Source organism: Trachinotus anak, unplaced genomic scaffold (assembly GCF_046630095.1).
Source record: "Trachinotus anak isolate AG129_WGS33_773 ecotype Australia unplaced genomic scaffold, CSIRO_AGI_Tana_v1 ptg000007l, whole genome shotgun sequence".
Taxonomy (NCBI): Eukaryota; Metazoa; Chordata; class Actinopteri; order Carangiformes; family Carangidae; genus Trachinotus; species Trachinotus anak.
In genome coordinates, this window is record NW_027273858.1 from 24,467,821 (window position 1) to 24,480,004 (window position 12,184).

Here is a 12,184-nt window from a genome sequence, read left to right on the forward strand (position 1 = left end):
CTCTCTGGGGACAGATTTTGTCCTCGAGATGGTGTCATAAAAAACCTGCAAGATACAGTCGCTAAACTCTACAGGTATGTGGCAGAGATCAGAATCAGGAGTTCAAACATGGGTGTGGTCTGAATGTTTTCCTATTGTCCCTCCATACATCCCATTCTTGTAAACTCGATATCTCATTAAGGCCTTGAGGGAATTTCTATGTATTTGATACATAGATTCACTTTGACTCAAGAATGAAGTGCTTAGATTGGTTGTGACCATGTTTTACATTCAGTCAGATACTGAGCTGGTGATGATAATCATAGGTGCCCTTTTTGGATCAGTGATGACTATAAGGAGTGGAAGTGACAAAATTAACTGGTGAAGATGGAGGTGATGAAAATACCTTTGGATTAATTGAAACTCGATTTGACTGAAACAGTGGTGATGTGATAAAAACAGCCATGTTTCATCCTATTCTCTCTTATATTCATCAGTCACCATTAATAACACAGAATTTGTCATTTATCATTTCAGGAAAGTGGCCTGAAGGGTTGAGGCCACAAAAAGAATTGAAAAAAATGAAAGTAATGAAATGTGTGGGAACTGAAAAATAGAGTGATACAAAACTTCTTGGCCTAGAGCCACATTGTCCGACTAAAACATAAGGCTTCTGGGTGTTTTTTCAATTAATCCAAAGACATTAATTTAGTTTCAGGGAGAGGGTCTCTATGACATTAACACGGCCTCCACCCAAAGGATAGGTTTGGCATCATGTCATTTTACAAATGCTGTTGTTGCAAATGATATGATTTTAGAATGACAAATGTTTGTGAAGGGGATGTCTTCCTTTACATTATGTTGTGAAAGCAACAGCAGATACAATTACAAAAGCATATCTTAATGTGACGAGGTCAGTTTTATTGTGCATGTTTTGTTTACCAGATTTTGTTATTTTGCATGTTGTGTTGTTTTGTATGTTTTTTTATAGAGATTTATTATTTTGGATTATGTTGAGTTGCATGTAGTGTTTCTTTTTTCCAACTGACCGTGAACTACACACAGACTCACCAGCAGCGGATTTAATTAGCAATGAGCCACAGGTGGTGGCGATCGCGTTTTGCAGCCCTTTTATATGGAAGCGGCCGTAAAGGGAGGGCGCGAGGGAGGAACGGGAAAGGACCCGAGCAGGCGGCAGGCGGCAGGCGGCAGGCGGCAGGCGGCAGGCGGCAGGCGGCAGGCGGCAGGCGGCAGGCGGCAGGCGGCAGGCGGCAGGCGGCAGGCGGCAGGCGGCAGGCGGCAGGCGGCAGGCGGCAGGCGGCAGGCGGCAGGCGGCAGCTGCGAGAGCCGCCTGAAACGCAGTAGCCGCGTCGGTTCGGCGGGACGACTCCAGCCGGGAAGAGGGCTGATCGAGCGCCAGATCGTGGGCCCCGAGGAACGGAGTTCGGACTGCAGGTGGAGAGGAGGGTGACTTCCAGCACCGGTCAGAGTCGAGGGGAGGCGCCGCACCCCTCTTTCAGCTAACTACCCTTTCGATCTCTTTTTAACGGACTAAGGATTTTAAACAAGACTCGCCTCTGGTTTGAGCTTATTTTATCTGACCACTGATCCCGAGTGTTTCTTCTTCTGTCTCCTGTGCATGTGCTCTGGAGGCCTGAGGCCTGCTCCACCCTCCACCTGTCGCTTCAGCTGGTTGGAGAGGGAGAAGATCCAGAGACTGTGGGATCCTTGGGCGAGACTTTGGGCTGGGTTATTATTATTATTATTATTATTTTAAACAATAAATTTTATGTACACTCTGGATTGGACTCTTGGTTTTTTTTAACTCTGCTCAACCCTGATTTTAAATTAAGAACCTGCGTTGTTAGAGTCCTAGGCTCTCAAACCCAGGTGGCGTTGTCGGTTTTTTAAATTACTAATCTTTTAATATTTATGATTTAGACTTTTTAGCCTCGCCACATTAACATGTAGAAGCTCTAACCAGCAAATGGTTATGTATGTTGGTTAATTGAGAGACAATTCATTAATCACTTCAGCACTATATCTGATATTTGATCATTTGTCCATTGTATATTTTACTTCCTGTCTCTGTGTTTTTTGCTGCAACTTCTCTGTCTTACCTGTTTCCCATTAGTCAATCAGTTCTATGTAAATAGCCTGTATCGTTGCTCTTTGTCCTCATTCCTTGTTTTTTCCTGACTTCACTGTGTTTGGACTTTTTGCCTTTTTTCTTTGGAGGTGGTATTGACGATAACAGTGATATTTTAAAAAAAATGATATATTGATATGGTGTTAATAACACATGATAATATGGTGATGGCAGATGTTAGGCCTTGTGGATCTTTTATTCATCAGTTCATCTTGTTGCCTTTTTCATTGTCCATGAATTGTTCAGTTATAGTCACAGAGTCTCTCGCCACCTCCCTGCACTCAGTCTAATTTAAAAAAAAAAAAAAACAAAAAAAAAAAAAAACTGCATCTTTTGTGTCTGCATTTGGGTCCTTTGTGGCTCCACCTCTGATAGTCATGTAGAAAAACTGCCCTTTGGGTCTAAGTGGACTAGCACAACTTTTGCTAGACCCTGCCAATAATTTGACTCGTCATGTCATCAAAAGCATGGGTGAGACTAACCTTAACAATGGGTCTTTTGCATATCTGTTTCAGTCAGCATTTCATAACGCAGTCATGAGTAGCATACTAACTACGTCTGCACTTTTCCTTCCACTTTTCTGCCACTTATCAGGAGTCAGGTTGGGTAGCAGGATAAGTAAGGTAGTCCAGATGTCCCTCTCCCCTGTAGTATTTTCCAGCTGCTCCAGGGGAACGCTGAACATGAATTTAAGGACATTTCTCACAGTTTTCTGACACAGTCAAGTCTAAGGATTTATTGGCTAACTTAAAGGTAAAATTTTTGAAAAAGATTTTTGTAGCCCTGGACAAATCTCAGCATTTATTTGGAATATGTCATGAAGGAATGGCTTTTCCTAACTTAATTATTATCTAGTATTATTGAGCAGCCAATATTTGTAGTATAATATATTGGAAGACTGGCTGAAAATTGAAGCCTTTATTAGTAAAATTTCTACAGTACCTGCTCCTCACATGTTCCTTGCCTATGGGAATCTTTCCATAAAAAAATAACACTTTTTAAAATCTTCAACCACATAAATCTGGGTGCAGTTTAGGAAATAAATGTGGTCCTTTATCAGCACCAAAAGACTAAAATCACATTACCATCACTCTGAGATTTTACATTTAAATTATGGAACTCACAAATCTTTTTGAGATCTGTGTCAGTGGTGCTTCTTCTTCATTCACCCTATTGATACAATCTTCTCACAAACATTTCTTTTTCAGATATTTACAGATCAGAAACTTTGCCTGAACCAATCTGGTCTAGTTCCCTCATAGACCAAATAAAACCACTTTGGGCCACATCCTACTATAAACCCACATAGACAGTGTGTGGTTATTGTTAGTCTTGAATGTCCCTCCTTATCTCTGACTAAAGGGACCTGTTGAATCTGGATGAGAATCCATCTATCTATCTCTTTCCCTCTCTACATTTATACCATACCATATTTTTTTTCTCTCTCATAGTTTGTGCTCCCCCCACCCCATCCCAATCTGGTTCTGTTGGAGGTTTCTTCCTGTTAAAATTGAGTTTTTCCTCCCCCCTTTCACCAAGTGCTCTTTGTGGGAACTGTTGGTTTCTTTCTATAACAAAATAAGGTCTTCACCTGACCCTGTAAAGAGCCTTGAGATAATGTATATTATGATTTGGTGCTATACAAATAAAATTGAATTGAATTGAATTGAATCTCTGATGCACAACTGATCCTTCTTCAGAGGGAGGATGAGACACCACCATCACTAACTGAATAAGTACTAATGCAGTTTTTGCTGTTTCCTACTGATAGGTTTATAAGACCTGGCAGACAGTCATTGCCCATGTTTAGAATACAAGGTGAACATGATATTGTCTGTATGTGAATACTGCTGTAACATGCAGCAAAACTGACAACAGTCATTCATGGTCAAAATCAGAATCAGTTTTATTGCCAAGTAGGTTTTCACATACGCTGAATTTGTTGGTTGGTGTTTTGGTGCAAAACAGTAAATATAATAAGAAGGAAAAAATATAAACAAAGATTAAAACAAACAAGTTCTGCAGGTCAGATCATCAGAACATTAAAATAAAATGTTCACAATAAAGATGTGAAAAGATGTCTGTGGTGACAACATCACAGTTTCTTTCACCTCCTCTCAAGTTAAATTTTTCTGTAATCATTAATATTACAGATCTGTTGTATTGTTATTTGTGCTTATTGGACTGCTAAATGACATCTTTTGTGTCTGCTTGTCTGTTTTAAGATTTAAAAAAAAGTGACAAATAAATGATGAGCTATTGTAAGTTGCAGTCCTAGCAGACTAAAAGCTCTCTACATGATACAAATAGAAATAGTATGAATATTAGGCCCGAGTGCGAAGTGTTCGCAGTGTCAGATATAACTGTGTTTTCATAATGTTGTTACCTGTCTTACTCACGGAGCTATTATTTTGGTGTTCCTATTATTTTGTCCATCCGTTTGTTCTCACTTGCACTTCGTGTTATCGCGGGAGGTGGCGGAGACATACGCTAGCTCCGTGTACCTATCGTGTAACTGACAGAGAACCCAGCCTGGAGTTCCTTAGCGCTGATGGTGAATAGCCACTGCTGTGGTAACGGGCGGAGGAGAAGAAGCCGCAGAAGGAGTCAGGAGTGGCAGAGGAGAGATATTTCGGAGTTGGTCTTTTAGATTTAGCAGTATTACTTGTATCATCGGACCATTACAAACCCCAGAAAGGAAGGGAAGGGAAAAATAAGGAAAGATGGCGGCCGCGGCCTCGCCGGGCTCCGGCTCGTCCACCTCCTCAGACTGGATTGTACTGAGAGACGGTTGCCTGCGTTGCGACGAGGAGGGCCTGCGAAGCCTTTCCTACCACCCGGCCCTGAACGCTATCTTGGCCGTTACCAGCCGCGGCAGTATCAAAGTAATTGACGGCACTTCGGGGGCTATTCTCCAGGCTTCAGCGTTGCACGGTAAGCACCGGAGCCCGATGTCAGGCCCTGACACATATAGTTTCTGTTTTGACAAACCAACCACTCATTGTCAACAGACACTAAACACGACACGGGCTGAGTTGTAACCTCAGCTAGCTAACGTTAGCTGTTCCCAGCAGTTATATTCAGGCCCAACGCCAGTTAGATTATTTGTCAAGCAGGATTCAGTTAGCCTACTCTGTTTGTGCAGAAACACAGTGTTCAGACGTTGATCTGCTTGTGGTTACATTTTAAGTAGTTCTCCTTGAACGTCAGTGTTTTCTACTGTTTACCACACTTGCAAGATGACATATCTACCATACAAGCTAATAGCTAGCTATGTAACTTAGCACAATGCTAGTTAGCGGGGCAACCTTCCTTGACAGTTTATATTATTCAAGCGGTCAATCACGATAACGTTACGTAGTTATAAGTGCAGTTCATATCTTGGGCACCTGAAGCAGCACACCTACTGTTGCTCTGTTAAATGTAGTACAGTGTGATAATGTGAATTGCTGTGATAGCCACAAAGCTAGCTGGCGGCTCCCTAGCTGCTTGTGCGCACCGTCATTTGGAGGCATTGGTTTGATAATGAAGGTTCACTGACTTGAGGTTGTGTGTTGGTGTAGTGGGGCCTTGTGTCCCTGCTGGGCTGACATGGATAATTCAGTCAAATAACCACCTTCACACTTGTGTTGCTGGTGTTGCACGCAGTGTCCTGTCACAATGAACTGACAGGACATTACAAAGTTTCTGTGAGAGTTAGGAATTAGTTTCCCAGGCTGTGCACCTGATAACTGCGGTACTGATGGTTGTCCTCCTTGTTCACACATCACAGCAGTCATAGAGCTTTTTAAAGAGAGAAGTGCATGGACACACCTGGCCTGTATCATTGAATAAAAGTGGTGACCCTAGTTTTTCTTTGTGTAGCTGTTGACTGTAAATAGTATTACGACATATGCAGTCACTCACATAAATACTGATAAAGATGCGGATTATTGTGCACTGGCTGTTGTGTTTGATATGCAGTAGCCTGTCTGAGGAGTGTTTCAGAAGACCTGAAGATTTTTCTGGGAAGTCAGACTTTCAGGAGATAGACACCTCTTTGTTTGATGGAGTGACCATAAGTGTTACAACCACCTTCATCTATGTGGGCTGTCGTGACAACTTCATGCTGCAAATAGCTGTTACAATTGCAGCCACACTGATTCTGTATGTCTTCAACAAATCCTCAGTTTGCCTAAATGTTCAGTTCATTTTCAGCTAAGGCTCACTGTGTCTGTCACCATCAGATGTCTGTCAGTTGTGGTTGTTAGAAGGTTCAGCCCAGTTGATGTCATATCCAGATCTGTTTCAAAACTTGTTTTGGTGGCAAACAGTGGTACTTTTCTGTTTATACGCTCTGGTGTTGTTAGAGGACAACAAAAAAAGACAGAAATGGAAAAAGCCTGACATCACATTTGGATTGTCGAATGGTTTCCAGTTCTTAATCTGCTGAATTTGGAAGGTATACTTTTTTCATGTGAAAAAACATTATGGGCAAAGCCCTCATATACATATTTACTTCTCTTCCATGCCCACCAAGTTCATGCTCCAGAATAACCCAGCAGATGAAACCTGTCAGACAGTGTACGTTTGCTGTCAGATTGGCGTGAGTGCTCCAGCTCCTCTGTTGACCATGCTCACAAAGCGGAGCAACTAATATATGAAATCAGTCTTCCACACAGTCAAACAACACAGTATCTGGGCAAATTGATAATACTGCACCAGAGAAAACCAGCAATTTGTTGTTAAATCAGAAACGATTTGCACATGTGCTTGTAATATATAACCTGCTTGGCATGCTAATTACTAGCCCCAACAGTGTGGTTGGTATTATTTTCAACTTGTGACTGTGTGTGTGTGTATGTGAATACTTTGAGTACTTTTGCCAGGTTTATATTAGTGTTGTTTATAATTAACTCTTTAACTGTTAACTGACAACAAAAATTTTAACATCAGCACCATCTGAGCAGGTATTTTCTGCTGCAGTTCTCACAGTTAACAGCCTGCGCACCAGCCTAACCCCACAGCATTTCCACATGTTGCTATTTCTGAATAAAAAGCAGTGGATGAGCTGTTCGCTCTGCTGAGGACTAAGGTGATTTAATTTGCGACTGCAAGTTTTACCTTTTGTTAACCTGTTGTTTCTGATCATTAATCACCTGGGAGCAGAGGAGGAGGAAGAGGTTTTCATTACAGGGTTCTCAGCGTAATGTGTTTTTGTTTTATCAATCTGTTTATAGATTAGAAAGTCTGGCTACTATTTACTATTTATTTGGATAAATTCTTTTATATGTTCCTACATGTGAGAGGCTACTATGCCGGTCATACTTTATGCACTCCATGCTGGAGGATTCAATGTGTGTTTTTGTTTTGTTTATGCTTATTAAAAAGTCTGGCTTTAAACGGTTAATGGTTGGTTAACGAGTATCAGCTGTGGGTCAGAAAAAAAATTCAAGGTACAGTCACCAAACTTTACTTGTGTGTAGTTGAGATCAAAATGAAGGTTGAGTTTAATGATGAGTGTGGTCTGAGCAAGGGCACTAGAAATAAGGGGTAGGAAGTAGGGGAGGGACCACTGACACCCCCACTGGGCCACATTTGTTTTAAGTTGTGGATCACTGTGTTCACTGTTTTCTGCTTTCAGTTAACCTGTTCACTCAGTGACATTTGGAAAAACTAGATACTATCTCTCAATGAGACACACCAGCTGCAACAGTGCGGCTGGTATTGTTTTCAAAGTGTGTGTGTGCGTGCGTGCATGTGCCATCATGACAAAATGTGGTCCTGGAGACACCTACTGTAGCAGAAATGGCAACTGTCTGTCTGCCTACCTGCCTGTCTGTCGGCCTGCCTGTCTGTCCGTCTGTCTGCCTGCCTGCCTGTCTGCCCGTCCGTCTGCCTACCTGCTTGTCTGTCGGCCTGCCCGTCTGCCTGTCGGCCTGCCCGTCTAGCTGTCTGCCTGCCTGCCTGCCTGCCTGCCTGCCTGTCCGCCCGTCCGCCCGCCCGCCCGCCCGCCCGCCTGTCTGTCTGTCTGCCTGCCTGCCTGCCTGCCTGCCTGCCTGCCCGTCCGTCTTTCTGCGTGTCTGCCTGTCTGCCTGCCTGCCTGCCTGTGGACTGATCTCTGTGATAGCATCACAACCTGCAAGATACAAGATAAAATTCACAAAACTTTCCAGATGTGTAGTTGAGATCAAACTGAAGGAAGATGAAGGTGGGTGTGGTCTGACCCATGATTATTGAGTACTTATGTAATTTATGTAATAATGTAGTGGTAACTACTGAGTACTCATGGGTTGGAAGGTCAACGTGTGAACGGGTATAGTGGCTTCTGGTTGCTCTCTAGTTGTAGTGACATAAAATTCAGAAATGATCTTGTGCTCTCAGTTTGCTGTAGTTTGTGCTTCTCTTGGTTTGGTCACTGATCTTTAGGTGCTGAGCGGTGTGGCTGTCATATTATTGTAATATCTATGTCCTCTAGAACAGACCTTAGTCCAGAACATTGTCTTTGAACCAAGACAGTTCCAGATGTAGTCAACAAGTGATAATCTTGTGCACAGTTGTGTGCTCATTCATCAGATAGGGTTCTGAGCTGGAGCAGGGAAACTGGAGAAAGATTCAGTCACTAGAAATTTAAGTGCACACAAGGGATTTGTTGATCATCTTCATTTATTACAAATCTGTGAGCAACCCATTTCTCTTATTTCATGATCCACAAGTTTGTGTGCTTTAAAGATTGTGGGGGCTCACAGTAGCCTGTGATCAGCTGCAAATCGCATGACACACATTTACCTTTCTAAAGCCATAATATGAAACACCTATCAAATACAATTCATATTAGTCTACATTATAGCCAAGAATACAACAGTATCACCTTAACAGGAAAAATACATAGTTGAATATGCTTTGTTCAGTAGCTACTCAATGATGTCACCTCCTCCTCAGATAAAGACTCCTCGTAAACCCATGAACCTCAGAGTGGAAGCTCAGTCATGTGTTTTGTCCACATGGTGACTGGCACTGATATCTACAGCCATTAATAAATAGAGATGATCTGGACATCCTGTGTTTGCAGTACAATTTCTACTGAATGAATATTTCTACAGATCCAGACTTAGTTTTGATGTCTTCTCTTTTTTATGATAATCTTGAAGATAAGATTTTCACTGACAAGCTCACAGCAGAAAATGACTTCATGGTAACAGGCTGTGTGACAGTCCCTGTGGTATCCATGGCCACAGGGTGTTTTGCCTGCGGGGGGGGGGGGGGGGGGGGGGGGGGGGGGGGTCTGAGGGTCTGAGGGTCTGAGTCCTTGATGATTACTTGTGTGGTCTGCTGTCTGGTGATCTGGTGAAGGGAAGACAACATGGCCTCCATATAAAATGTTTTTGTCAGTATTGGAGAAACTGATACGTTCAGATGCACTTCAGCCACTGTGCTATAGCTGTGATGTTTGTTGCAGATGCACCTGCACAGATACAGATTCTGTTTTCAATTGTCTGAATCACTGATGGAGATGAGCACAAGTTACTGCAACTCTAATGTAGGAAGTATGTAACATTTATGAAGGTGAGCCACTGTAAAGTAACAACACCTTTTTGATGTTGCTTCCAAATGAAACCAGGTTCCTGGAAAAGAGAGCAACCTGCTTCCTCAAATCACAAACTCAGGTTATTGGAAATGCAGAGGGAGTGCCTCCACAGTCGAACCAGAGTTCAAGTCAGGCCATGTCAATTTCAGCTGTTGTGATACTGTGCATGTTTACATCCAGTCATCAGAGCGGTCTGCAGGGTGGCCAGGTCTGCTCTTTACAGCGAACACGTTAAGCAGGTGCCAAGGGCGTACGTACCTCCCCCTGCTGATTTTGAGTGGTTACTGTGAATGCTGTGGTTATTAAATGTAAGTAATTTATGCTTTGTTTTGTGGTGACAGTTTAGTTTGAACAAAGCCATAAAGTGAGAAAGTTTTGTACTCAGCCTATAGGGTAGCCCCCACCCACCCTGTTGTTTGTATTCATCATGAAATGATTTGTATAGACAACCTGTTAAGTTTCCTAAACATGGTCTCTTTTGAGCAAACAGTAGAGCAGCTGATGGTGTTGGTGTAAAAAGGTGACCAATCAGATTTGTTAATTAGAACATATGTTTGGTTTTGCTCGGCACAAGATGGCAGAGCAAACATAATGAATACCTAAGGGTGTTTTTCAGGCAGTGCTTTTGGACCTGTCTTCTAGCCTTTCTCCTTCAAACCTCCTGACACTGTGTCTCTGTTTCTGTCCCAGCTAAACCTGGCGGCCGTGTCAGGTGTCAGTACTTTCCTGCAGTGGACAAGGTGCTTTTTGTGGATGACTATGCAGTGGGATGCAGGAAGGACCTGAATGGCATCCTGCTCCTGGACACAGCCCTCCAGCCTCCAGTGGCCAAGCCTGAGGACATGGTTCAGCTGGAGCTGCCGGTCACAGAGGTAAGAGAAAGCTGCACTGTGACAGGAAGCACATGACAGAGAGGGTTACTGTCACCTAATATGTGAAACCAGTTGTTGTGTTTGGCCCAGATAGATGTGTTTACACTGAGCCTTGTGTTCCACAGTCAGATTATAAACACTCTGTCAAGTGGAAGGCAAGTTTGACAGCAATCACTCAGCAGGTGACAGTGTAAATGCTCCCTCAGATACTTGAGAATCACATTAGCCCTCTCACACTCATCTGCTCCCCTGGGATAACTGCAGGAGCTCAGTGTTAAACCAGTGATGGTGTGAAGAACACAAAGAGTGCTTCACTGCTGATGGAGAGCAGTCATCTGATCACTGAACTGACCAGACACAGTATTCAGTGACTATTTCATTACTTTAAAGTCATCTGAAAATTGAATTGCTGTCAAATGCTTTTCTTGCTCACACTATAACTGGCAACTCACATCTGGCCCTGTTCACATCTGCCATTAATGTGTCTCAGGTGATCTCATCACTTGAGACACATGTGGAGACAGGTTCTGATCCGGCTGTGGCCTGATCTCTTACTGGTCAGCTGACACCTCATGTCTTTCATCTCATCTCATGCACCCGAAACTTCAGCTCATTGAAATAAACATTTAACAAATATTAAACATATCAACTGTTTTCATTGTTAATACTTGAACTGAATCTGACACTTCAAACCCCATCAGTGCTTCAAGTGGCTCTGATCACATCTTTTTTTATATATATATATTTTTTGATTTACAGAAGACAATTACAAATATTTAACTTCACATCTGTTTTGACATTTATACATCACAACAACATGAAGAGAAAGAAACACACAGCAGGCTGAAAGAAGAAAAACAACACATCCAAGTTCAAATCAATTTCACAGATTAATCATCTCTGTTATCTCTGTTATCAGCTTTTCCTTCACAGGTTTAATATCACACTCTGACCAATCTGGATCACAAAAAAGAAGAAAAAATGTAGTAATAATAATAATAGTAAAATAAAATTGTTCGTCAGTAAGTCAGTCCAGTCCTCAGTCTAGAGAGCTAGGAGCATCAGCTGCTTGAAAGTTGTAGCTTTTTACTCAGTGTGTCATGTTCATCTTTAACAAGCAAACATCTCATGAGCAAAAAAGTTAAAATTTAACATTTTAACGAGGGATGCCCCAATCCCATTTTTATGCTGCCAGTACGATCATCTATGAGTGAGATTGGCTGATCCACGGCCAATACTGATCATTTTTTGTTTTCTTATAGCAGCTGGTTTAGTGGGTGGCACCTTCAACCTTATTGAGTCAACATCATGCTATAACTTTGTTCAACAGAGCAGTACAAAAAACTCTCAAGCAGCAAATCCTTCATCCAACAAGAGAACCTGATTATTACACTGTTGCACACTTCAAATAAGACGCACACATTTTAAATGTCACAGCCGCCATCTAAAGCCTGACTGTTCTTCATTTCCTTCATGCCAAGTCATCAATTCCATCATCATATGAAATCTGCCCAGCAATGGCATGGTTAATACTGATTGTACAGCTATAGAAGTGCGCTATTTGATAGATTCCCCTCCAGTGGGGCCACCTGTGGTCATCTCCACTTTACATCTGAT

General features: G+C 42.3%; 1 protein-coding gene across 7 annotated transcripts in view; it reads left to right on the forward strand.

The window, feature by feature from the left end:
- Positions 1–4,620: 4,620 nt before the first annotated feature.
- The window catches only part of birc6 (baculoviral IAP repeat containing 6), a 108,827-nt gene continuing 101,263 nt past the window's right edge, over positions 4,621–12,184 (forward strand). For all 7 annotated transcript variants that reach the window (XM_071481548.1, XM_071481550.1, XM_071481553.1 and 4 more), the window contains exons 1-2: positions 4,621–5,062; positions 10,386–10,567. In XM_071481548.1, the coding sequence (XP_071337649.1) occupies positions 4,852–5,062; positions 10,386–10,567 (393 nt within the window). In that variant the 5' untranslated portion in view covers positions 4,621–4,851. The remainder of the gene's footprint in view (positions 5,063–10,385; positions 10,568–12,184) is intronic.